A 26,275-nucleotide genomic window follows, 5' to 3' on the forward strand; every position below is an offset into this window, starting at 1 on the left:
CGAGCTTCCATGTGCAAGAGCCGTCAATTCAAGCCTGGCTCTTCTCTCAACTTCTCCATGGAACCCTCAAGCCTTGCCTTCCATTGCATTCCTCCTCCTTGTTCCACCATCTTCTGATGGAATCCCTCAACAAACAGCGGCCTCCCCGAGTGCAAGCATGGACCTACCGCCCCGTCCACTTCGGCTTTCTACCGCGCATGGTTCAGCGCCTTTCAGCCGCCCCCTGGCCGATGGCTGATAGCTGGTGGGACCGGCTTTATCCACCACATCCTGCCATTCCCAATCGTTCCTCCGCCACGTTGCCACGGCACTTCTATTCTAGTGGTCCCTTGTCCGCCATGGATGGATATCGATGCCCAGCCGCTGATGCTCCTCGCCAACCGACACAAAGAAATGCTACACACACACACCTTGACCGTCCTGCAAGGTCAAGGTCCGGACGCGGCGCAAAGAGAGGTGCAGGCCAGACGAACTCAGCCAAATCGAATACAAGCAGCTTCTCGAGAATTGACAGCTTCAGACACTCGCTAACGACTGCATTTGTTCACTGCTGACGCTGGAGCACGCACTCCATGTCAAGAGTCCATATCGCGGGGCCCCGGAATCCCCAGGTTCATGCCCCGGCAGCTCACCGACAGTTGCATGTCGCACATACCAACCCCAGATAACAGTGATGGTCCCGAATGAGTCTCCGCCGAGAAGTTCGACCAAACCGCTTCAGGCCTGTGCTAATACAATCTTTCAGTGTTGTCTTATTCCTGGCCCATGCTTCAGCCATGAGCAGTCACCATGGTCAATGCATGCTATAGCTGACGTAGTACGTCTGCCAGTCCTGTTGGGATATCTTGGTAGAGCAGTGCGTGGCCTTGACATGCCTTTCATAGCAAGTGCTAGCTCCAAGGTTTCCCTCTCTTTAAGAATACATATGCCCCGGGTGATCAGAATCATGACCCAGTTGCCATCTTCAGATCCATGAGCAGCCGTTTTGGTAGCTGCGAGATGCCTACCCAGTCAGGAACCTCCACCAACACCGTCCTTTGAAAGTCTGTCAAAAAAAGCCCAACCCGTTTCACTACCTCTTTGTCTCTTGAACTTGCCGCTCTCCTGTCTATTCCAGTTGATTGACAGCACAGAGTGCTACATCCAGCCAAGAAAAACTTAGCTCTTTGTTCTCTTTTATCCCTTGCACAAGGGTGTCGCTGCACCTGGGGTCGCGCTCATAAACGTTCCATGAGTAAACAAGTTATGATAAGACCCCATGACCACTGATTTCTTTGTTCGCCCATTCAGCCATGGAAGGGTGGAGCAGAACGGCTGCGCCAGACATCAGAACTGTCCAGTTTGCTACGACGGTGTGTCTAATGAGCAAATCTACCCGCCAATACCCCTGGGTACAGGGAAGATTTTTGTATTTGGGGAGTGTCAATAGAATGGCTGAGCATTCAAGGCCAATATGAGTGCCTTGCCAAGTGCTCGAGGCAGACAAGAAGAAATATATCAGCTTCCCTCCGCTTTTGCAACCCCTCAACGGTTTACCTACTCAAGCTCAGAGCCCTGCTATTTCCTCCTGTATCTATTCCACCTCAGGGACCCATGGCTTCAAACCCTACTGGTCCAGGTGCAACACCACCTGGAGCGCTACCCGCCGCTTCCACTGTTCCAAATACGACATGGAATAGCAATGCACATTTACCAAGCCCTGCAGCTGTCAACGCCCGGAATCCTAACACTCCATCCAAGGCCATTGGGAACGCCTGGGATCACGTCCTATACGTCCCTCCATGGATGGATCCTGACTGGCAAGATGAGGGCCGACAGCGAGATCAGACAGACTTCAACATCACTGATTTCTTTGATCGAATACGCCCTGCTGTCCATCCCAAGGACCAATACAAAAAGCCAACAGAATACGCCCAGCGGTTCAGCATTTTTCCCGGTCGATTTGATGGCCGTTCGAGGGCATCGCCGACTCGAGCCAACAGCAGGAAACTGATCCACACTACTGCGGATATCAAGACAGGGAAAGACTTGTTTGATAGTCTTGACTACTCGGCAGCACAGGACGGTAAGACCATCGATGAGTACATGGCCAGCGCAAGGCCAGATATGCAACATGGGACCGAAACGGAGCAGCTGTGCATGCAGCAGTATGAGGACTTGGTTATTGATGAGAATTGGCAATCCATTCTTTTCGGAAACCTGACCATGGACGAGGCAAGCGCCTGATGCTACCCGTCTCTCTTGTGCTTGTGCTTGTCTAACGTCGCATTTAGGTCCGCGCTGAGGATTATTTCACAATGCAGGATGTATCTTTCGAAGGCCTCTCTGGACCAATCCACCCGTAAGACCCTTCTTGCTTGCCCCCTTCTGACCACTTGCTGAGGTCTATCAAGCCTGTTCGATCGACACATGTGGGCGGACACGACCGAGTTTGGGAAAGAACCGGAGACACCACGATATGTGTATAACCTCAATGGCGTGCGCGAGGAATGGGATCCAAGGGTGAGCGTCTGCTCAGTCGATGCATGTCTGGCGCTAACAAGCTCAAGACAAACGACCGGTTATGGAATGCGATGCAGCCGGCTCTTCAACTTGCTACGCGTATGCTTCTTACCAATCACCCCTGCATCGTTGGCATGCAGGATGTCACGAACCGGTACAGAGTTCCTGATCACCTCTACAAGAATCGGAAAGGTCAGGATCCCGACGAAGTTAAATACAAGATCAAATCAGACCAGCAACCCCTCGACCCGGAACACGTCAGGGGTGCCCAGCAACTGCAGAGCTGTCCTGGGTTTTCGGCCCCAGCCGCAAGCCAGCGAACTCTTGAGAGAGTTATGGATCTGAAGCTCCAGAGCGCGTTTTACTCGAGTGGCGGCAAGTACAAGGATCACTGCATCGCCCGCACATTCATGAATGGGGTTTCACACCGAGAGGGCACTATCAAGGTCACGATCGATGCCGAGTTGCTTTGGATAGTCATGTCGGACAAATATAGCAAAAGCGAGAAGATGGTGGCCAGTCTTGTGTTTGCTGCTGCGCTGGTTCATGAGATGATGGTGAGTACAGCCCCCGAAGATACAAGAGACGCCACTAACAAAGCAACCATTGCAGCATGCATTTGTGTCCGTTGCCGCGAAATGGGTGCTCAACCCTCAGGAATTTGGAATTACGGATCCTGCTGAGGTCCAAGCCTGCGGTGATTTATGGGATGAGCTCTGCCCAGACGACAAATGGCCGGACGAACCCTACTATAACGACGACCCATGGAATGAAGCTGGCCATGCCTTCGAGCAGCATGTAAGTGACTGTCTTTGGCCAGAAACTTGAGTCTCGATCCTGACAGTGGGCGTGGAACAGGTGCTGGGTGGTGCCTATTGGCCGTTCATCAACACCAATCAGGGCTATGTGTGGCCTCGACTGCTCCAGAGTTCTGCACCCATGATAGCAAAGTGTATGTTCCCTGCGGGTGCGTACAATTCTCCGCCTCACCTAACAGCTCCCCATATGCGTATGGAGCAGCTCAGCCATTTTACGCGCATCGATGATGTCCGACCGTTCTTCCATCAAGGCTTCTGGGACGTCTCCGTCAAGAAGTACGGTACAGCAGCCTTGAGAGAACCGTCTGACAGACTTCACAAGATCAACTACAACCCGGCCTCAGTCTCTATGACACGTAGCATGTGGAAGATGGCCAACCTAGGGACTCGTGAAGACAGGGATTGGGTGCTCTACGATTTTCTCAACTGGCTTCATGAGAAGGGCAAATCTGTCCTGTTTGCATATTTTACAGCCCTTGTCCAAGACGCCATCGAGTTTGGCTCTCTTCTTTGGAGATTGCAACAAGAAAGCCAAGGATGGAGCGAGCGCGATGCCAAATGGGCAGGGCTTCATGGGGAAGCAATGATGCTGATTTACGAGTACGCCGGCTACACCATAATGGCCAACGCTGGGAGGAACGCGACATCCAACCTTCCAGCAGACAAGATTGCTGAGCTGAAGGACCTGTATGATGAATGGGATAAGGTGAGGCGGCGCATTGGCAGGTGTCCCGATGACGAGTCTACCATCTGCGCAGGCATGGGCCCCGAATTCTGGCGCATCCAGATGCTGGCCACAAGCAGAGATCGCTACGAGGCACGTCTGGTGTCTAAGCTCATCGACTTGACTCGCGATCTAATGGATGAATGCGCGTGGTTAGAAAATGTGGTGTGCGAATTCTATCAACTCCCTCTCTCATATTGGACAGCCTACAGGCAAAAATTCCCCAATCAAGCCGGACAGATAGCGACCCGAGCAAAAAGGATTGGGTCTGCTTTAGCGGACCTGCTTACGGTAATGGGACTCGCCGAATTCGATATGCCATCGTGGAACAGAGATTGGGACGGTCGGATCCTTTCGCTTGGAGCGAGATTCGTGACCGTCGCAGGGCTGATGGTCTTGAACCCGCTCAAGTATGAGAAGAACTGGCGTGGCCTGTTGCCTTCTATGCCTAATTTGCGCAAAACTAGTCAGAAGCGACATCAGGTGTGGTACTTTCTGGCGAAGAAGGAGATGCTGAGCATGGAGGGCGAAGTTCTCGACAAGGTGCGCGAGTTTAAGAATCGGTACCAAAACCTGTTGCACTTGGGAGGTTCCAAGGTCATACTCCCTGAGTATGACCCGGATGAGATCGCATTGGCACAGAGATGGGCTGGGACACTTGATGATGAGGATGGCAATACCGGACAGGGAAACCCCCTTGCCAGGCCTTCCACGGGTGTCTTTGACACCCAAGGGGTCCATGACCTGGTCCGTCGTCTTCAGGAACAGGCCCAGCAGGCTGAAGATGACAAGCTTAAACGCGCAGCGGCCAGTGGCCAGCCTCCAACCCTTCAGCAAAATGCAGCATCTCAGGCTACGCAGGCACCCATCATCTCGCCCAAGATACAGCACATGGGGATGGGGATCCAGACGGCACCGTTTGGCAACCTACAACCGCCACCCAATAGTGCGTTTGCTCCCTACCATTCTTCATCAGCGGGCTCTGCTTTCCCTTCGCACACGCCTGGTGCTCCATCTGCTTGGGCAGCAGGCAACTCGACCACCCTAGCACAGCAAGTCAACAAGCCTCTTGGTGCTCCACGGACTCTGGGGGGTGTTCGCAAGACGTCTATCGCAGGGTACGGCATCCTACCACATCCGTATGCTGTCCGAGAGACGGTCACAAGCGATCTCACCAATACAGCGCAGACGACTCTTCTGAACAACGATCCCAGCACTTTTGCTCAACATGCTCCCCGACAAGGCGATGCGCCTCGGCAGGGTCGGCAGGGAGCTGGGCCTCTGGGCGACATGGACCAGATGTGGGAACAGCAGAAGGTTGTGCCCAACACAGGTAACCAGGATGAGGACGGTGATGTAGAGATGGCAGACGCCAACCTTGCAGGCGCATTTGTTATTGAGGTCAGCAGCGACGACTTGAGTTCGTCAGCTGGCGATGACGACGACAGGTCGGAGCGGGAGGACAGTGAGTCGACAAGCGTCGAGTCTTGGAGTGAAGATGAGTTCAAGCCCGGTGCAAAGTCGAGGGCTCGACAGGGTTTAAAGCCACGGCTAGGGTTTAAGCGCAAGGCCCCATGGATGGTTCCCAATCCGAGGCAGGCCTGGCTGACTCAAGGAGGAAGCCAGAGGAAGAGGAGGAGACTCTGAGACTCTGACCAGTATATCTTGGGTCAGGACTTGACAGAGATATGAAGCTAGAGATAGCTAGATGATGGGCGGGTTGCTTAGGAGGATGCTTGACGGTTGTTCTTGTCCTTGGTAGCTCCGAGTTACTGATTAGTCGCGTGATTCTCCCAGTTTTAGTTTCTGCTTCTGAATACAACGGACTCTTCTCTCTTGCTATGTGAATGACATAAATCCAAGAGGAAGAGGGGCCTTCTGGCCTTACAGTGATGGCTTGTATTGTTGTCCCACCCAACGAGGGACGTCCAGATCTCGGTGAAGGTCGGGAGACCCACATAGATTAGCCCCCGCCCGGCCCGTGCTCACCGAACTTCCGAATGAGGAACGACGCGGGGCAGCTGAGGAAGGTTCAATGTCAATCGACAGGTACGTACCGTACCAAAAGCTTCCCAACCATCATTGTCACGTTTTCCGAATCACGACAAACAAAGAAGAGGGAACAATTCATCCAAGGTCGAAAGAAGAGACTTTACTTCGTAGAGCAGCCCATTACGCTCAAGTTTCCTTGCCCGCATTCGTCTACCTCGCTTGATCAGTTAAACAGAAGCAACAGCAACTTGTGTGTTGGTTTGCATCCCCATTGCTTCTCTCAAGTTGGGCATCTCATCACTAATAAAGGTGTACAGAACGAAGCTACCCAAGCAAGGGATAAGAAACACTCAAAGAAAAAACTCTTGACGTTAATCAGTCTTTCCCGTTTGGAAAACAGCCCCCAAGGTTTTCTTCTCCCTCGAGCATAAAGAGAAGCCTCTCCCTCTTTCATCTCACGCTGCAACACATTACATGTTGGCAACCAAAATCCTCAAAATGGCTACCAAATCCATCGGCGACATCCCCATCCTCACGCAGCTCTACGCTGACTCGACATCGCTCCTCTCCATCGCGACTGTCGAGTCGACCCAGGAGCCCGCCTTTTCAGCCAGCGACGACATCAACCGCCGCATCGGCTACATGCGCGGCGACATCACCCGGCTGCGCCTCGACGCCATCGTCAACGCCGCGAACCGCCTTCTCCAGGGCGGAGGCGGCGTCGACGGCGCCATCAACGCCGCCGCAGGTCCGGAGCTTGTTCGCGAGAGCGCGCCACTCGGGCCCATCGAGACGGGCGAGGCCGTCATCACAAAGGGTTACAACCTCCCCGCGCAGCACGTCATCCATACCGTGGGGCCCATCTACCGGGAGGTCAGGAACCCGGAAGAGAGCCTTGCCAGCTGCTACCGTGAGAGCCTCAAGCTCGCCGTCCAGAACGGTCTCCGCACCGTCGCCTTCAGCGCCATCAGTACAGGCATCTACGGTTTCCCCAGCCAGCGGGCTGCCTATGTCGCCTGCAAGACTGTGAGGGAGTTTATGGAGACAGAGGATGGGAACAATCTCCTCAGGGTTGTGTTTGTCACTTTCCTCCCCAAGGATGTGGATGCGTACAACAATGCACTACCGTAAGTTGATATTCCTATATTTAAACAAAAACCATAGCTAACTAGATGAAACAGGCGATATTTCCCCCCCACCGCTAGCGAGGAATCGTAAGGAGATAACCTAATGTGTTTGACATCAGGAGGAGAATGGACATTATGCTGAGGAGGGGTATGTGGTGTAGTACGTAGTATCATGGATTAGCCTGATCATGACAGTTGACCTCCTCTATCCAATTGTCGTCAAGAATATATATTCAACCAGAGGCGCCTTTTCTAGTAACAGATGTTTTCTGCTATAAACCTTCATTGTATGCATATTACAAACATCACCACGATTCGTCTTAAAGGCCCTTCCCGCATCAATCAATTAGACAATCATCTCGCTCTCGACACTCAATTCAACGCGTTACAAGATCCGTACAAACACTCGTAGCATATTCAATCAGACATGAAGCAATCCCATCATCGCAAGGTATACATAAACCAGATCAGAGAGCCAACCAAACACAGACCATTCCAGCAAACCAGTTGCTCACGCGAGAATATATCCGCATCGTTTGCACTTCATCAACCCTTCCGTGGCCACCTCCCCTAAGAGCTAGGTCCACCAGAGCTGGGTCCTGCTCCTCCAGGGCCCTTCTTCTTGTTCTTCTTCTTATTCTTCTTCCCACCCTTGTTGTCACCAGATGCCGCCGACGTCTCGGGGGTGTCTTGGGCCTCTGCCGCATCACCCTGTTCAGGCTCATCAGGATGTTGGGCCACATCAGGGGTTTCGGGAACCTCCGAAGTCTCCAGAGTTTCGTCGCGAGTTTCGTCGCCCTCTGTCTCTGTCTCTGGCGCCTTTCCGCTCTTCACTTCTTCGACCGGCTGATCTTCTTTCCCCTTGATAGCACTGCCAAGATTTGAGAGCATCTGCTTAAGCTCATCAACTTCAGCCCGCAGTTTGCGCACTTCGATAACGGCTGGCTCCTCCTCCACGTTTGGCTTGACCGCATCGCATGTCTTTGTCCAGCCCTCTGCCTCAAAGTCGATCTCCTCGTGGAACTGTTCCCACTCATGCACCTGGTCATCGTCCTCCTCGCCTCGTGCTCGGTTGTGGCGGATCGTATGCGCCGTGCGTGTCTCGAGCCATGCAGCCACGAACAGGAGAGGAGAGTATAGAGCGGCCATGACACAGTCGTTGATGAACTCGTAAGTTGCCCTGGGCATCCACCATTCGAACAGACCAGAGATGATAATTTCAACCAGGTTAAAAGGGGCAATATAGACGTTCTCGTCAGGGGCTCGCACAAACTGCATCGTCTTCTGAGCAAACAGTGCCAGATATTCATCGTCAGCATTCTCATAGATGTCCTCATAGGCCGAGTTGTAAAGGGCAATGAGGATGTTGAGGAGAATAATCTAGAGTTCCAAATCAGCTTTGCATGCAACACATCGGGTCAATATATGAGCTCACCATGACAATAAAGGTAAAGCAGTAGTAGAGAACCAATCCAAACGAATATGGGTGTCCAAAATTCTCGAATCCGTCAAATTCGGGGCTCTGCATGATGGCCTTGAGCATAGCCTCAATAATGAACCACGAGTCGCCTGCAACATTGTCTTCAGCGACATCTAGACCAATAAAGGCCTGAAGGAAGCCAATGATGATGATGATGAGCAGAGCAAAGAAGATGACTGATTCTTTCATCATGACCTTGAGAACAACCAGCATGGCGCCAAAGAAGCGGAAGCTGTCGCAGTAAAGCAGAAGACGGCCCCAGAACATAGGCGCAACAAATGCCAACAGATAGTAGCTCAGTCGGTTGTACTCCGCATGGCGTTTGTCGTCACTCCAGTACGATAGTCCGATGATGCGGAAGACAAGAGATACGGTCAAGAAGGTATACAAGATGAAGTTGAAGACATTCCAGAAACCCAGGATGTGGTAGCCCGCCTTGTAGTATTTGACAAGCTCGTCAGCAACATAGGCAAAGGTAAAGACGTAGAGCACGATTTCGGCTGCATCCAGTACGCCTGTCGCGTTAATCGAGTTGATGGCGATTGTGTAGAGTCCAAGGTAGATGAATGAAAACATAAGCTGGGCGGCATTCTGGTAGCGCGGCGCTCGCATGCGGTCGGGATCCATGTGTACGATGAAATTGACGTTGTCTTTGTCCTTGTAGTCGACAAACTTGGACGGATCGTTCTCGTCCTGTACCAACCAGCCGCGCCATAGGTAGGCAATGCACTTCTGATAGCCAGATGAGCCAATGACCCGGACGGCATGTAGATCGACTGCCTTCTCAATGACGTTGGTTGGGGCAGTGGGTTCTTGGTTGATGAGGAATGAATACCGTCGAAGCAGAACGTGGTGCAGGAGGTACTCGGCATCGTCCTCGTTTTCAATGCTGGAGGCAATAGTCAGTATCTGATGGGTGAAGGAGTACGGCGAGCATACATCTGCTTAGCAATGACAGTACAAGCAACTGCACGAAGATCATGGAGGTCAGCATCCCATAGCTCGACAATCCCCTCCCGCTGGAACCATCGCATGTTGACCAGCAGAGCGTAGACCTAATGGCAGAAGCGAACGACGTCAGTTAAGAATCCGGGTCCAGCAGATCGATATCCAACATACCACACATGATCCGTATCGCTCGCCGCCAGCTTCCTTTGCAGCCTGGATAACCTTGTTGGTGATGATGGTGCTGTGGGAACGAGTAATTTGGCTCTCTTCAAGCTCGCACGGAATGCATTCGCGAATCAGGTGTCGCAATCGGAGGCAGACCTTTGTGACCTCTTGGGGCGGAATGGCAGACTCGATGTTCTGGTTCCTGTGATGAGGAAGGACTGGCGATCATTGTGTTAGCTCAATGGCCGTGGGCAGAAGAGAATGGGAAGAAACGTACGCGCTCGCTCCTCCTCGTGAAGCCAGGCATGACGGCTGTTGGTGCCGTTGGTGCCGTTCAGGGAAAAGTAACCCTTGAATCGCCTCCAGTTGCTAGGCATGATTTATGGCTAGCTCGCGGCTTCGATGGTGCTTCAAGCGCGTCGTTCGTCTTGCTCAATTCCACAGCACTTGAACGGAACGGCGAGTGAAGACAATAAAGTATGGTACGAGTTCGCGACGGGAGGCTGCGTGCGGTGGGGTTGGTGTTTAGTGTGGACTCGCAAGCTGCCGCGTTACGCCCAAGTCAGGCGATGATGGCGTGCCGCAAAGAGATCCAAGTCGAGTCCAGGGTCACGGTCAAGATCCAGGTCCAGAGACAATGGCTCAAACGTTGTCAGAGGCAATGATACCGGGCCGATGGTGTCTCAGATAGATCTTTGTATGGCGATTGACGGCTGGCTGCAGCGTGCAAGAGTCAATCCCAATGCCCCTCTGGACTTGACGGTGACGACGAGGATGATGAGGTCAAGATTGGGTCGCCATGAGGAGGACGGCAGCTGAAAAAAACAAGCTTCAGCTCGGCAGGTCCGTGTCCAAGCGATTTAGGTTACCAGTTCCTTCCCCTCCCGCGCCTTCCTTCAAAGTAGCAAGGTTCTTCCACCTGAATCAACTGAACCAAGTTGACAGGAAGGAGCTACCTCGGTCGACTAACGAGCTGGCGATGACGTCGCGAAGGCTGGCGATTGGCTCAACCCCAGCCACCTGCTGGTCTGTGCTTTTGCTATCATGAGCTGCAGTTTGCGTCGCTTGCAGCAGCGCGGGGTGCGGTGGAAAATGGTCTCAGACCTTGTTCTGAGGCTCGTAACCATGCAATTTATTAATCAGTTCATGCTAATGAATATCATGATACTGAAACGAGCCTTTCCACGAATTATTTATTGTCTGGCCTGGGCCCTTACTCCCGAGCTTGATACGTGCAACAATGAGCAAGACCTCTAACACCCATCCCAAGATCATCCAAGCATGCATGGATGTTATTGCTACCCTGCAAGCAAGGGCTATGCCGGGTCTCGACCAGGTTTTTTCTTGTTTTGCATGCGCATCTCCTCCAGAATCTTGGAGATTGGAAAATTCACGATCCAATGACTTGATCTGAATGCCATTTCTTATGCATCTATGTCGCTAAACCTCTGGCAAGCGAGCGTGGAGGAGCGTGTATCCCAGTCCTTCGGTTCCCTGCTGGCCAGCCATCCATCCATAAAAAATCTGATGCGTTAGTGCGCCTCGTCATCAAGACACCAAGATCCAACTCATGATGAGCCCAGCGGGATATTATTAAGGGTTTCCCTCAACTTCATCAACTATGTTGATGCAATTGCAATACTCACGTCAGCAGTAAGAGTCTCGAATCCAAGCCTAAATATTTTTGGCTGGAATGTATCCTTTACTGCTCGCATTCGTTGGATTGATGGCTACCTACCCTGCAAGCTCTTTGAGACTTTGAAGCGTATCGTAGGTAGGTTGTAAGATCTACTATTACCCAGCAAATATTTGTGTAGCTTATCTTAACTACAAGGATCCTTCCAAGCTGTGGGCACCCTTCACGAACCACCGACATCGGCGCCAATTCCATGCTGTGTTCTTGAGTCTGGGGGATTATCAAGCAGTGCAAGTCACCGTGAGCGCGAACATGTTTGGAGTGCCTAGGCCTTCTAAGCGTCTTTAGACCCGTTTGACTGACTACGCCGGCAGAAGCAAAACTCACCACATACAAACCATCAAACGGATAGGATGCCGCATCTGCACGGGATTTGTGGCACCGGTTGGTGTTTGTCCGGCTGCTGCTCGCCGGCATCCCATCCATGTAGCGCCAACACATCACCTGGCAGATGAATGGTCTCGCCCTTGGCAGTTTCTTTTGCGGCCTGTTGATTCGCGGGCTAGGTTGCAGCAGCAAGAGGGCGGCTTAGACACACACAAACACAGCATGACAAGTTGTCGCAGTACGTGGTCTTGCTCACCGGGGTCGCTCTGGTGTCTCCATCTCGCATTCCGACATCCATCGCACGAATACGAACGGAGTAAGCGGACGGAGGCCACGTCTCTTGCCATCCGGTCGCACCCAACATGGCAGGTAGCCGTATGGGCAGATTTTCTTTGTTCTGGCTGGGCTCAGAGCCTCAATCGTTTGCTAAAGGGTCCAGCGTGGGGCCTTGTGAGATGCACCATCCTGACTGCAGGCAGAAGTGCGGTTGTTGATGGCCTGAAAGCTCAAGACGGACCTTTGATGAGGGGCGTGATTGGTTGAGCAGAGGAATGAGGCGGATGATGTTTGATGTGTTGGACACTGTGGACCTGTGGACGTCTCGTGCCGCCAACCTTTGAGGATCCCATCTATCCCGTCTTGGAGGAGGAGAATATGAGATTGAGGTGCGTTGCATGGGCCAGACGCCTCGCATGTTCTGACAAGTTCTGCCTTGTGAATTTATAGAAGATGGAGAGATCGTAGAGGCACGACAGGAGTAGGCAATGGCGAGCTGTCCGTGCGAATAGGTAGTTGCCCATGACTAGAATCGTTGATGCAAGACATCCAATCTCTATCCCCATGGTTCTACTGGTCTTCCAAGCCTGATGGAGTTGTAGGTCACTTGGTCCCCCGGACCCGCTGCATTTTGGCGCCTCCTTCCCGCCCGGCAAAGATGGAGAGGGGCCGCTAAGGAAATGGAACTGGACGGGATGAATCCATCCACCAACGGAAGGGTCCAACATGGAAGGAACCTCTCGGTGATCAACTGTACCATCTTCTTTCATCACCAGCGGCCTCACTCAACATTGCCCAGCAGAGCCCCACGATAGGCATCCATTCTGGGCATCATCATCGTCGTCACGCCTCTTCTGCCCATTCGCCAGTCCCTCAATGTGATATCTCACTTGTCTCTCCACACCGGGCAAACTGACCTTATTCCAGATGCAGCCTGCCTGGATCAACGGATGGATGATTGGATTGGATGCTGTGCAACATAGGTTCCATATCATCAAGCATGTCTGGCCCAATCACTCGGCCATCATCCACTCATGCAAACGCCGGTTTGCTTGGTGGCTGTCTGGTCTGCCTGTGTCGTGCCGTCCCAACGTCTTGAGTGGCTCCCGCCTCCATCTTGTTGGTTTGCCTTTTCTTCATCACTGATGCCATCTGCCGGCTGCAACGCGGGCAGCCACTGCCTTGAGGTGTTTGTTGCCTCCTTTTTCCTTTTGCAAACTCTTCCAGGCCTTCTCTGGTGCTCTCGTCTTGACTCCTCTAGTTCATCTTCATCACCACAGTCTTAAAACCATTCAAGCCCAGTTGCACGGAATTTTGCATCCTCTTATTCCCCCCACTGACAGGTTGCCACTATTGAGTAGCTCCTAATCTCAAGACTTATCAAGCAGAACTCATCGTTCTGGCCGTCAAGACCAGTTACAGCCTCTTTTGTGCTGTCCTTCTCTTGGAAAACAAGAAAACCCGTCTTTTGATTCGTCGCCGAGCACACATCAGTGCCGTGCATCCTTCTGCGCAACGACTGGTGTCTTGACTCAGTTGGACACATTCCACACCAGGTTCGTGGCTATCTCTGTTTTCTGGAAGAATAACTTGATTGACACAGGCAAAAACAGCTGGGACTCAAATCATTGTTAGGGTGGACTGATACAAGCCACTGTAGCTGTGCAATTTGAGCGGACCAGACCCTCCTGCACTCCCTGCCTGGTTGCCTTGTGATTCAGTGACAACTACCAACACAACGAACTACATTCACCTCGCGCAATTCCCTGCGGTTAGCACCTTTTTATCAGGCAGTCAGTTGTCGCTTCTCTGACACCCCGAGAGTAAACTATTACTCACTACTCTCACGATGGAGGAGACTGAAGTGACGATTGTCCCTGAAGGGACCACCCAGAAGGAGTCAACTGTGCAAAACACAACTCAAGGAGATCAACAAACTGCTGAAGTGACGTCCCCAAAGTCGGCTGAGCGATCTACCAAGAGCACTTCATCCTCTAAGCATCAACGAAAGAAGAAGACAACCTCGGGGAGTGCCAAATCTGCTTCGAACGAAGAAGAACAAGACACTTCCGACGGCTCCGAGGCTGATACTGAGCCTGATTCAGATGACGATGCCAACGCCACCCAGACCGCTGACAAGTCTTGCAAGAAGCCTGTTGGCAGTAAGAAGGGCAAAGACAAGGGTCAAAGCAAGAAGAACGAGTCCGGGAAGAAGCTATCCTCGAACAAGAAAAAGTCTTCCAAACAATCGACCAAGAAGTCAAGCAAGCAGAAGAAGAAGAAAAGGGCCAAAGACGACCTTTCTGATTGCGGCACCGACTCGTCAGACCCTTCAGACAGCGACGAGGAGAGCGACCAAGAAGTTGCCTCGGGATCGAAGAAACCAGGCCTCAAGAGCCAATTCAAGGCTCTCAAGCTTCAGGTATCCCAACTGCAGCAGCAACTTTCCAACCCGGCCCCTGTACCTGCTTTCAGCGCCCCTGGATACCCCCTTCCGTATCAGTACTCCCACAGTGCAGTCGTTCCTCAAACGAACACATCTATTTCACAGCCTGTCGGACAACGGAGCCGCTATGGCTTGAGGGAGAGCCGCGCGGCATACAAAACCCCTGGAAGCTCGCTGAAGGAACATCTCAAGGAACTTGGTCTAGGAGGGGACTCAAGCGATGAATCAGATCAAGCTGCGGAGTCTAAGAAGAAAACCAAGCGTCCAGCCTTCAAGCGTGTTGACCAGGTTTGGGATAGCAAGATTCACAACTACAAACTGCAAGATACAGCCGATGTCGACAGCGAATCGCAGTACGAGGACTTTATCTTTCATGTCCGCCGAACCTTTGATTGGGAAGGCAAGTACCGTACCACGTACGTTGACATCAGGAGCAAGCTCCTTCGCGAATGTTTACAGGATGTCATCGGAAACACCGACGGGGTTAGTCTGGTTGATGAGGTGCCCAAGCTGAACCCTCACCTACTATTCCTGTGAGCTTCTCCCAGTCTTGTTCTTCTCTAACCATGCTAATTCCAAACTCAGGTATCTGGAGGATCTCCGAGCTCACCTTAGGGCGCTCAAGCAAGCCAAACCAGCTGGGGAGACCAAGAAGGCGAGAAAGAAGAACCAGGTCCGGCTTGACGACAAGAGAAAGCATCTCAAGGTGATGATCAAGTACATTGACAAAGACTACGAAACCACGAAAGAAAGTCTATACCCCATGCTGGAGAATGGACTCATCACCTTCGACCTGATGTGGGCTCTCTGGAAACCGAACACGCTGGCTTACACGACAACTTACGGATGCACCAGCGAGCCCCGAGTATTCAAGGTAGATATGGCGACTCCTCAATCATCAATTGTCAAGGGCCGGTTCTACTACATCGATGGCAAGTACGTGGAGTTTGACGGGAAGCGGTTCGGGTATGGCGGCATGGCAGTGGATGTGGACGAGTTCCAAGGCGCTCGCAGGATCACCAGCCTGCCCTGCTACCCCCTTCAGTACCACCCGAACGAGAGCAAGCTCCGCGCCGATTTGATCGAACGAGGCAAGAAGTTTGTCAAGCTCAGCGGCGTCCATTACAAGAGCTATCAGGGCATCGCTTTCATGAAGCGCAAGAAAAACCTCGTCATCAAGTTCAACATCCAGCCAAGCCGTGTCATGATTGATCCATCCACTTTTCGAAGGATCAACCCCAATTACAGTGTGTCGTCGGTCAAACCAAAGGACCCCGACATTCTCTCGGATAGTTCAGACTCGGAGTCGGAGGACTGCTGTGACTGCCAAGATTCGGACTCGGACGGGGTAGAAAAGGTCAAGTATGTCACCAAAGTGTTCAAAGATGGCAATGGCGAAGTACAGAGAGCGAGAATACCGAAGGATCTCTTCGGGAGCGAACCAGACCAAGAAGAACTCGACAAAATACCCCCCAAGAGCGGAGAGGATGACGAAGAGGCAGAGACGTTTGAGTTTACCGACGAGGAATATCTCATCGCATCGCCCGTGTTCCTTGGGTTCTCCTTTTCGGAGAAGCATTGGCTGGAGCTGAGCGTTTCTGGCATCGGCGAGATCAAGTGGAACGACAAGGCCTGGGATTCGCTCGTCCTTGAGCCTCAGACCAAGGACTTGATCAAAGCTCTTGTCAAATCACGCAAGTACCACGCAGCAAACACGATTGACGATGTGATTCAGGGCAAAGGAAAGGGCCTTGTCAGTAAGTAAAACCCTTGAGATGTGCCACAGGCGATGGTGACTAACACATGACGATAGCGGTCCTGCATGGACCCCCGGGAACAGGCAAGACACTTACCGCCGAGGGCATCAGTGAGTTGCTCAAGTGCCCTCTGTATATGGCCTCGGCGGGAGAGCTTGGGACAGATTCTCGATACCTCGAGGCAGAGTTGCAGAAAATCTTGGACACTTGCCATGCCTGGGGAGCCATTCTTCTCCTGGACGAAGCGGACGTCTTCCTGGAGAAACGCAACATGCACGACATTCAACGGAACGCCCTAGTGAGCATCTTTCTCCGGCAGCTGGAATATTTCCAGGGAATTCTGTTCCTTACTACCAACCGCGTTGAGGTATGTCTCGGAAGCGAGTCAGACGCCATGAGTTGTATAGGCTGACAGGTCTGCAGACTTTTGATGAAGCGTTCCAGTCGCGGATCCACATTGCCCTCCGATACGATGCCCTCGATGCCAAGGCGAAGCGAACCATCTTCCAGATGTTCCTCGACAGGGTGCGTGATCTGGGCAAGCTCAAGGTAGAGCCGCTGAAGGAGGATGACTGGACGTATCTCTCGAAGCAAGAGTTGAACGGACGAGAGATCAAGAATGTGATAAGCTCAGCTCAAGATCTTGCCGTTAACAAGGGTGAGGCACTGAGCATGCGTCACATCAAGCAAGTGCTTAACGTGCATGCCAATTTTGGGCGGGATCTCAGAGGCGGCACTGGCTACGAAGACGCCATGAGAAGCTACTTTTAGATCGTGTCCGGGAAAGGCTGAGGTTGAGTAAGACAACTAGTTGGTGGCTGGAGGTAGTTTGGAGGCATGGCGAGACTGGGCTGGATGATTCAAGCATAGAGGGGTTGGGACATGAAAACGGCGAGTGCTTGCAAAGGATCCACGGCCGCAGAATGAAGTTGCAGAGACGGCTGGATGATGTGAGCGATGATCAGCGGGTTGAAGTTGGCTGAATTGCAGATACATCCAGATAGTCGACAGTCAATAAAGCAGCGAAATACACATAGTCTCCTTTCTCATCTAGGATTGATGCGATGCGGCATTGGATGTCATGCCCCCCTTTCTCTTTTCAGGGAGTGCATTAAGCGTTGTCATTGCTCAATCTCGCTCGGGGACGATTCCAAGGTTATCTGCATGGCAGCCTTGGTGGACAGGCTCGGGATCCCTAGAAGGTTACATTACATGGACTTGATATGAATTATGGACGGACATGGATGAGACCCGTGGCACGTGCCAGGAATAGCAACCTGGGAGGCAACATAGCGGAGAAGCTGGTGCGCACGTACCCGACGTACCCGGGAAGGATCAGAGAAGGGCTGAAGGATGGATGGTACTGGAAATAGACTGAGGCCCATCAGGTGAGGATGGTCTTTGTTCTGGACTGAGAGGCTTGTCTTTGTTTGCAGTTGTTTGAGGTGAAGCAGAAACAGATGACGAGAGTTGTGGAAGAGGATAAGAGGTTAGGAATGCTGAGAGAGAGGGAGTGTCAGGATCAAAGGGTTGTATGTAGCGGCAGTGCCCCTCTTATCATTTGGCCAAGATCAAGTGCTAGCTGAGCGATAATTTCGTAGGTTATACGACGGAGCGTATAACACAACACAGTACTGAGCATACAGACATCGATACTATGTAGTAGGGGGTTGGTTCCCTCTGTCAAGGTTGATGAGTAGCTGTCAATGGGTCCCTGGTTGTTGTTTAGACGATTTCCTAAAGAAGCAACTGGGGAAAAGGGAGACGAGGGACAAGATTCAGAAGCAGCAAAGCACAGAGCAAGAAGAGACCTGAAAGAGGCTGAGGATACAAGGAACCCTTTGTCTTGTTTGTTTCAGGTCTTTCCGGGTTCCCTGTAGTTGGTCAACAAAGCAACAACAGGCCACGACCAAAAGGTCCCCTTGTCATGGCCCGTGTTCTGTGTTGTCGTGCCCTTGACCGTGATGTGGTGGTGCCATCCGAAAAGGGAAATTTCTGCCAACTCCCACCGCCAACTTGATCTGCTCCACAGCGGCCCCTGGCTCGATCGTGAGTGGCCACCATCATCTCCCTCATTTCCACTCCCTGGTCAGTTCGTGGGCGGCCGAAGCCATCCACAGCTTCTGGATGGCCGTTGAAGGAGAGTGGTTCATTATCCGTGTTTATTGTTTCAAGAAAGGAGGCCGCGTCAGGGACATCAGGGAACGAAAAATAGGGCGGGAAGCCGACGACAGACAATGACCCGAGCGACAAACCGGAGTGTGGGCGGCGCCACGCCAGCGAATGGAAAGAGGGGGGGTCTTGCAGATCCCCGATGGATGAATGGTTACCGTTGATGGTGGCTGATCAGAAGCAGGAAGCATGGACAACAACCAGCAAAAGGTCGGCCGTTGGGCGGGCAGCGGTTGATGATACAAGCCCGGCGCTCACACAGTCCACGGCATACGTTGAGATGGCTTCTGCGGCGTCAAGCTGCCTGCGTTGGCTGGCTCCACGTATATCGGAGACGCTGAGTATCGAGCCACGGCATTCTCTCTCCGCATTCTCTAGTCAATCAATGACTGACTGCCGTGACAAGCTGTCGCGCAGCTGCAGTTGATGGATGGGACGAATGGGGCCCATGATTAAAGATGGCAGAGACATGATCTGAGAAAGAGTGGGAAATGGGCGTGTTTCTCAATCTTTGCTTCTCTGTGCCTTTCTTCTTCTGGACCCTTGCTTTTCCCCGTTTTCTTTTCACTGTCAGAGCCAGCGATTAATTCGTCCACAATACGGCGTGCGCAAGGCGCATTCGTCGCTCCCAATTTCTCATCCAAGGAAAAACACACAACATGTGCGTTGATTTCCGTGAGCTGATGCTGTTCCGGTCTAGCCAACCACTGGAACCGCAGCTGGACGTCTTCGGCTTCCAGGGCAGACTTGCAGATTTGCTGACGCGGCCGGCGATCTGGTGTCTCTGGTGGGCTTCTGGACGAGTTCCCTTGACTCTTGGGGGTGGGTTTCTCTCGGAGGCGTCGCCCAGGGCGGCAGGGCGGCAGGGCGCCCCCGTTGCTGGAAGAGGCCAATCAGGCATGCTTGGTACCTGGCAGGGATGGGAGGTCAGAGTTGCATTCCTACCCCTGGCGCAAGCAACCTTTGAGAACGGCGGTGGAGCGTGGCGCTTGTACCGTCGTGTCTGTGTTGGCGTTGGCGCCGGTCCAGTGTTAGTCGTGGACCCGGCAGGCCCACAACACAAGCCGCGGAAGAGCTGGGAGGACGTTCAGGCACAGCAAGGAGACGGAGAGAGCCATGATTCAAGGGCGTGGACAAGGATGGCGATGGGGTGAGAGCCAGACGAGAGAGGAGAGACATGGCGCCGCCCATCCACACCACCCACACCACTCAACTCATCTCGTCCACGGGCAGTCGGCCACGCCCCCTGTTCACCTTATTAATGGCCGTCTCCCTCCTTTTCGGGTTCTGATTCTTTTCTTCTTCAATCCACTGTTCTTCGGATCACGGCCTCCTTTGCCTTCCAGTCATTCCTTATACAGCGCTTACTCGCGTTGACAACACTCTCTTGAACCAACTTACCTTACAATCATTCCAAGGCAACTAAGGAGTATTCTGGGAATACGACAGCCAGTGTTTTTCATCAACAAAAGCAGAATCTGTTTCAGTCAACAACTACAACAAAACTATCAAAATGAAGGTTTCTTCCTCCGTCGTTATCCTGGCTGCCGCCCTCGGCGTCTCTGCCCACCCCTCCGGCCACGCTCACCAGCGCGCCCACGGCCGTCGTGACTTTGTCGTCGCCAACAAGCCCGTCACCGTCACCCAGTACGCCACCCAGGTCGTCAGCCAGGCTGCCCCTACCGCTCCCGCCGAGGTCAACTACGAGGCCCCCGCCTCAAGCAAGGAGGCTGCTGCTCCCGCTACCTCCTCCGCTGCTGAGACCGGCTCCGACTCTGACTCTGGTGCTGGCTACAAGGAGTTCTGCGGCGGCAAGAAGTCCAAGCGCGCCACCGTCGAGCAGATCGCCTACAAGGGCAACACCGGTACCTCTGACGACTACGGCTGCAACATCATGGCCGTCGACGCCTCCGTTGCCGACAAGTACAAGTACACCACCACCTTCAAGAACGCTGGCTCCAAGACCCAGGAGTGCGTCTGCTTCAACAAGATCGGCCCCGATGGTGGCATCAACGGTTTCTGGAAGGGCAACCAGGCCATCACCTTCAGCCTCCCCGGCAAGGGCTCCAAGGTCATCGCCTTTGACGAGAACTCCCAGGGTGGCTGCGCTTGCGGTGTCGGTGAGGTTCCCACCACCGCCATCGGCCAGTTCGCCTCCACCTGGCTCGAGTTCGACTTTGGCAACGACTCCAACAAGAAGTGGTCCGGTGCTGATGCTTCCTGCCTCGTCTCCGCTGCCGAGAACCTCGACATTCCCGGTCTCCAGGTCTGCGGCCACGGCACCTGCTCCACCATCTACCCTGGTGGCACTGGTGAGAACGCCTACCTCGGTGGCATGGAGGATCTTGACGGCATTGGCCTCAACCTCCCCGCCGGCAAGGCCCGCCTTACTGTCACCGTCGACTATTCTAAGTAAGCTCTTCCTTGAGAAGATGCTTGTTTCTGAATCGTTTCAATTTTTGGCATAGAGCTGGGGTACACTTGTCTTTCCATCAATACCTGGTGTTAACGGTTGCGCTACTGTGTCTTTGGATGACTTTAACTAGTCGATATTAGAGAGAGGCGGACGTCATCAATTGGGCCGCTCCCAAAGGTCACCTGGATACTGGATTTGGGATCTTGTTTATTAAAACCTTCTACATTATATATTCATAGTGCTTATGATATATATGCTTCGATTCTCATGTGCCTTTGTACCCGTGAACTACTTTACCCTCGTTAACTTTAAGTTGTTTGAACCCTTGATAGGATTCTAAAGGATCGAGTCCTCTGACGCTGTCAGTACATGTGCCGAAGGACGAGCCAACATGTTTCCCGCAAGAAACAATTCATCCTGAATCCTGCCGAGTTCTCAGAACCTTAATCCGACAGTCTCAGCCAAGAGAAACATGAACACAGTAAGATGAGTTGGGTTACGTCGCACACACACACACACACACACAGGATTATTCAGCCCTTGCGTCTTTTTTCACCGATTCTTTCTTTTACATGTACCTTCCCATTTTTCGCCATGACGGAGCAATGACAACCATGTCTCTCGTTGGCGATAGGCTGTCGTAGGTCCACGAAGGTTTTTTTCTTTACATGGGCTAATGCAGGTTCAACTTGTTTCAGGGTCGGTGCACGCGTCTGGTGGGGACTTGGCTTGCATTAAACAACATGTGCGGGATTTGTGTCTTTTGTGATCGGGTTACATACTGTGTTGATGAGAGTTTCTGGCTATCAGTTTACAGTGTAACCTTTAAGATGTGCGGTTGCAAAAAAAGAGACTTTTGGTCAAGCTTTGGTTGAAACGATGCCTCTGGCCCGGGAGCTTATGACCGTTGGTAAAAAGCCATTTACCGTTTGCCACGAGCGTTGAAGTAAAGAGTTTATCAGGTTAAGCTTTTTCCAATCAGAGCTCGTTCCGCTCTGATTCGGTTCCTGGATCGGCGCAACTTGTACCTGGCAGATCACCACCACATTCCACGTGGCGCAAGCTGAGAGCTCTTTTTCATCAACCCTACAGATAAACCCGGTCTGTTTTGCCACGCACACAGTGTGGCCTGTTTGAGTGACACGTCTTGTTCTCTCATCTTCTAGCGTCGGAGAGAGTCTCATGCTACATGGATTTTTCTGATTTTTCGTTGTGAAGAGGTCTGTGGAGATGTCGGGCTCCGATGGTGGTGTGGGGGAGGGGATCGTGAGTCAAGCAATTGCCGGAGCGGTGGAGGCCATCGAAGTGTTTGCATCTGAAGGTCTTTGCTCGATGATGGTTTTCGAGATACACTTGTGGGTTTCTCGTTGTATCGTTGTGTTGCATGCAGTGAGTGACTGGCATACACGAACACACCATCTCCAAGTATACACCATCACTTTTCCTCGAGGGTTTGAACATGTGCAAGTTTTCTTCTCGTCGACCTCGCTTAACCTGACAGGACCACTTACCGGCTCCCGGCGGCCGATCCGACGAGGGTACAGGCCAAGTCTGCTGGCGAGATGCTAGTGCCAGGCCGGACGACACGTCAAAAGGCCCGGTGTGATGCGACCAAGTGAGGCGATGACCAAGCACGACTCAGCAGGATGTCAACTGGAAAAACCCGAGGCGAAAAACTTGAGCTTGACTGGTCTGACTGGATGGAGCGGTACTGCAGATGTCGAGCTGCAAGTCGGGCCAGGGCCAGTCTTGTGCGTTCTAGATGTTTCACGTCAAGTAGACTACTTTAAGGCTGGAACTTTGTGCTTGTTGAACCGTTCTACTGCAGCTCTCGTCAGTGGATTTAGGCCTCATAGCACAACGGCTATGTGAGTTACCCTGAACACACGGCCAGTTAAGGGTGAATCCATGTCACATTCTGAAGGAGGCATTGCTATCGATGATTGGGCCTCTCTAGTAGGTAGACTCATTTATACAATAAAAAAACAGATTGGATAGAGGTTTAGATGAAGGAGAAATGCACCCAAATCGCCAACTAGTAGCTTCTGATCCTTTTTTGTAATGGTGATACTAGTGGTAACTTGGGCGCGGAAATATTCCACTTCCGCGCAACCTGCCACTCACCCAATCCTGCAGCTTACACCAACAACCATTGAACATCAGACAGAGGCCAATCGCCATACGCCCGAGACATCATCCTCTCCACCCAGTAGTGGCCATGGGAATATCAAGTTCTAAAACGCGGACGAGGGGCCCCTCATCGAGCGCCATCTCGGCTAATAACTCGCGAGGAGCCTCCGTCGCCGCGGTTGAACTGTCCAGTGCAGTCCATGAGACTCTCAGTGAGCTTGACTTGGAGGGTAAGCTGGAGTCATTGTACAGAATTGAATACCACTAAGTTCTCTGTATGGTAGGTAGCTTAAGTGGCCAGTTTAAGCAGCTGCTTCAACGGCTGGACCAGGAGGCTTCCAAGTACACCAACTCGAGAGTAAGCGATGATGGCGCATCAACAGATTGGAACTGGTGAGACTTCTCCTTGAAATTTGAACCGTATAATTATCTAAAGTCACTTGTAGTTCTCAGGCCGAGGCTCAGCTCGTATCCGCAGCATGGAAGTGCGCTCGTGGGACCTACGATCTCGAAAACACCATCGAAGACACGGCTTACTGCACATTTCGAAAAGATCATGTTTTAAAAAACTCACTTACAGGGACCGTAAAGGCCCTGAAGTCAACTGTAGTTGAGCCAGTGGCTCAGCCAGGTCTTGGCGACCATCTATTGCCCACCCTTGTCATTGCGATTCGGGGCAGCGCGAGCAAGATGGACCACATTGTAAACGCCAACTCTCGGCCTCAGGCCACGGAAAATTTCATTGTAAGGGTCTCGGATTGGATGATTAGCAGAATACCGTTCCAAGTGCTCTGCTAACTTCCAACAACAGAGCCCCGATTTCCTCGATGAACCTGATCTCATGGCCCATTCCGGATTTCTCAATAGTGCTTGGGCTCTCGACGACATAGTATCCGAAAGGGTAAAAACCTACATCGAGAATGCTAAAAACACCAATGGGGAGAGATCCCATGTACTCTTTACCGGCCACTCTGCAGGCGGAGCGGTTGCAGCTCTCTTCTACCTTCGATACATCTCAGACAAAGCATTTGGTGAGTTGAAGAGTATTAGGCCCTAGACACTGTACTTACAAGCCCAGACGAATCAGCAAGATTCTCTTGTGTTACGTTTGGCGCACCCCCTTGTGTGAGCGCGCCTGTAAACCTATCCCGGTATGGTTGTACTGGAGCAACACTGTGTCTCAACATCATCAATGAGTTTGACGTAGTCAGCCGTGCAGATCAGCCTTATATTCTATCACTGGTTGAACTGTCTAGGGCTGTGCTGCGAACAGTACCGCCGCTGCCTATTTCGAGTACAAATGATAATACTATCGAGACCAGTAATGGGACCACCTTTAAGGACGACATTGGCTCTTTATCGCCCATCTCTACCCAGTCAACGGGATTGGAAAAGAAACTCATCAACACGGCCACTAAACTCTGGAATCTTCCTGAGCCCTCTTATCACCATGTCGGTCCGAGAATTTTGTTTGTGATGCGGTTACACGAGGGCGAGATGAGCCTGAGGGCAGTTCAAGTACCACCTGCAGAATTCCAAACTCTTCTATTCTGTCGCACAGCCGTCCACGGAAAGGCACGCTACGGAGAGAGAGTAGAGATGCTAGAAAGTGGGCGGTTTAACGGTCGAGCTGGATGGGATGATAAGCTATAGAATAAATTGATTGTTTTATGAAGGACGAAGAGGAAGGTTGACAAAGTTCTTTCGCCTGGCAATCTCCACAGCCCGATAGTAGTCAACGTCTCTCTGTACCTTGTCGGTGATATTGCTGGCAAATAGGAAAGACCCTGTCTCGAACAGGTTGCCGTCCTTGTCTGCATCTTCTATAGCTGACGCAATGGCCTGACACTCCCAGCAGAGACAAACAGAGTATTCGTCCCCAAAATGGATCCGGTAGAGGCTCTCTGTGTCGGACATGCCGTTCCTCAACGTTGGCTTTCCGATCTTGTCGTCGTGGTTGATGAAGCGTCCACACCGCGACTCCATTGTCGCCTTGTATCCTGCCGCTGAGAGTTGGTTTGTGTGCCACACGAGATCAATATCGAGGTTTGGAACGAGCATCTTGCCAGGATACAACTGAAACAGCTCGAGAAAGTTTTCATATCGCTCAATTGCCCTATTCATAGTCCCTCCAAGCCCCGGACTCCGGATCCAGAGGTGTGCGTGCATCTTGTCGACAAAGACGCTCTGCCGCTCAACGTTGGCGATGAGAGACTTATCCAGCTTACTCTGACCTTTGGGTTTCGAGAGACTCAGGACTCCGGAGGTGTTTTTGTCACTAGAGACTCCGGACCGCATGGTGAAGCCGATGGGTTTGCCTAGGTTGACGAGATACTGATGGAGATTTGGGTCGATGTAGGCTTTGTTCCTGAGCCAGTCTTCATTGTCTTTGGGCAATTGATAGAACCAGGCTCTGTATCCGGGGCCCTGAGCGTCGATTGCTTCATGCTGTGCGGATGTTAGTGAGTAGATAACCTGGGTCGAGTTTCTGTCAACCTACAATTCGTGTCCAGGGGAATGAGAGTCTGGGAAGCCGAGTCAAAGATTCGGCTCGACAGTAGTTGATATAGTCAGAAGGGTTGAGCAGAAAAGCATGCCAGACCATGAGAACATCTACACTTCAGATCAGTAAGACAATCTTGTATAAGAGGGCGCAAGACAAACCCAAGGGAGGTAGCCATGGAAGACGAATCTCCAACTTCTGATCTTCATTGCCCTCTGTCGCGGCCATCTCTTTGTCAATCACCTTGGCCCAGTCAACAAATCTGTCTGCGGCAAAGTCAAGATACCGCGACCATTTCTTCTCACGCTTCGCCTCCCATCCCTCAACCTTGACCGTGACCTTGTCGTTGACGTACTTGTCCAGCGTCTTCATGTACTTGCGGCGATAAATAGTTTTGGTTGGGGCCTTGATCCCGAATATACCGTCAAGGGCCTCGCACTCGATGATTCTGATCTTGAGGGCATGGAAGACCTCTAGAAGCTCCAAATGGACTGCACATTGAACTGCGGTTGGCAGCTCGTCCTTCAGGCCATCTTCAAGGTCATTGAAATAGCCCGAGTCTGGGATCACGGGGTTGCCGACGGGTGTGGAGGCGTAGCGATAGTTTGTTGCTGTCCTTTCGTGTCGTGAAGCGCACTTTAGGTGAAGAATCCTTGTGTGGTAGTTGACAACGTGAGACATTGTTGCGAGGAGGGTATCGTGGTGCGAAGTTTCAGGGCACAGATTGGGTCAACAGCTATTGACTGTTCATCAGGTACCCCGTAGGTTGGCAAGAAATTAGATATGATGGTCGCAT

At 52.1% G+C, this 26,275-nt stretch overlaps 7 protein-coding genes across 7 annotated transcripts; 5 read left to right on the plus strand and 2 right to left on the minus strand.

The window, feature by feature from the left end:
• Positions 1–1,593: 1,593 nt before the first annotated feature.
• On the plus strand, positions 1,594–5,691 carry NECHADRAFT_81502 (uncharacterized protein; the record flags this gene model as incomplete). Its single annotated transcript, XM_003044637.1, has 6 exons — positions 1,594–2,160; positions 2,274–2,341; positions 2,394–2,502; positions 2,550–3,059; positions 3,115–3,300; positions 3,430–5,691. 6 exons carry the CDS (start codon positions 1,594–1,596, stop codon positions 5,689–5,691), a joined length of 3,702 nt encoding a protein of 1,233 aa, XP_003044683.1.
• Positions 5,692–6,534: 843 nt separating this feature from the next.
• NECHADRAFT_81503 (uncharacterized protein) lies at positions 6,535–7,254 on the plus strand (the record flags this gene model as incomplete). The annotated part of the gene is made up of 2 exons (XM_003044638.1): positions 6,535–7,163; positions 7,218–7,254. The coding sequence occupies 2 exons, from the start codon at positions 6,535–6,537 to the stop codon at positions 7,252–7,254; spliced, it is 666 nt and encodes a 221-aa protein (XP_003044684.1).
• A 509-nt stretch (positions 7,255–7,763) lies between these two features.
• On the minus strand, positions 7,764–10,133 carry NECHADRAFT_21987 (uncharacterized protein; the record flags this gene model as incomplete). Its single annotated transcript, XM_003045049.1, has 6 exons — positions 7,764–7,859; positions 7,905–8,543; positions 8,599–9,532; positions 9,583–9,698; positions 9,763–9,974; positions 10,034–10,133. Coding segments are annotated over 6 exons (2,097 nt in total), but the record flags the coding sequence as incomplete, so codon positions are not given.
• Positions 10,134–13,904: 3,771 nt separating this feature from the next.
• Positions 13,905–17,029, plus strand: NECHADRAFT_44211 (uncharacterized protein; the record flags this gene model as incomplete). Its single annotated transcript, XM_003044639.1, has 5 exons — positions 13,905–14,210; positions 14,286–15,034; positions 15,087–16,258; positions 16,315–16,625; positions 16,682–17,029. The coding sequence occupies 5 exons, from the start codon at positions 13,905–13,907 to the stop codon at positions 17,027–17,029; spliced, it is 2,886 nt and encodes a 961-aa protein (XP_003044685.1).
• Positions 17,030–19,749: 2,720 nt separating this feature from the next.
• Positions 19,750–21,118, plus strand: NECHADRAFT_100848 (uncharacterized protein). Its single transcript, XM_003044640.1, has one exon. It carries the CDS (start codon positions 19,944–19,946, stop codon positions 20,844–20,846), a length of 903 nt encoding a protein of 300 aa, XP_003044686.1. The 5' UTR covers positions 19,750–19,943; the 3' UTR covers positions 20,847–21,118.
• Positions 21,119–23,064: 1,946 nt separating this feature from the next.
• On the plus strand, positions 23,065–24,629 carry NECHADRAFT_43509 (uncharacterized protein; the record flags this gene model as incomplete). The annotated part of the gene is made up of 5 exons (XM_003044641.1): positions 23,065–23,188; positions 23,261–23,369; positions 23,423–23,720; positions 23,896–24,007; positions 24,055–24,629. 5 exons carry the CDS (start codon positions 23,065–23,067, stop codon positions 24,627–24,629), a joined length of 1,218 nt encoding a protein of 405 aa, XP_003044687.1.
• A 15-nt stretch (positions 24,630–24,644) lies between these two features.
• NECHADRAFT_43612 (uncharacterized protein) lies at positions 24,645–26,160 on the minus strand (the record flags this gene model as incomplete). The annotated part of the gene is made up of 4 exons (XM_003045050.1): positions 24,645–25,210; positions 25,256–25,424; positions 25,477–25,589; positions 25,641–26,160. 4 exons carry the CDS (start codon positions 26,158–26,160, stop codon positions 24,645–24,647), a joined length of 1,368 nt encoding a protein of 455 aa, XP_003045096.1.
• Positions 26,161–26,275: the final 115 nt, after the last annotated feature.

Source organism: Fusarium vanettenii (assembly GCF_000151355.1).
Source record: "Fusarium vanettenii 77-13-4 chromosome 6 genomic scaffold NECHAsca_20_chr6_4_0, whole genome shotgun sequence".
Classification (NCBI taxonomy): Eukaryota; Fungi; Ascomycota; class Sordariomycetes; order Hypocreales; family Nectriaceae; genus Fusarium; species Fusarium vanettenii.

What these genes read in the sequence shown, in the direction of transcription:
- NECHADRAFT_100848 (XM_003044640.1), top strand. Translation starts at nt 19,944, where the DNA reads ATGAAGGTTTCTTCCTCCGTCGTTATCCTGGCTGCCGCCCTCGGCGTC.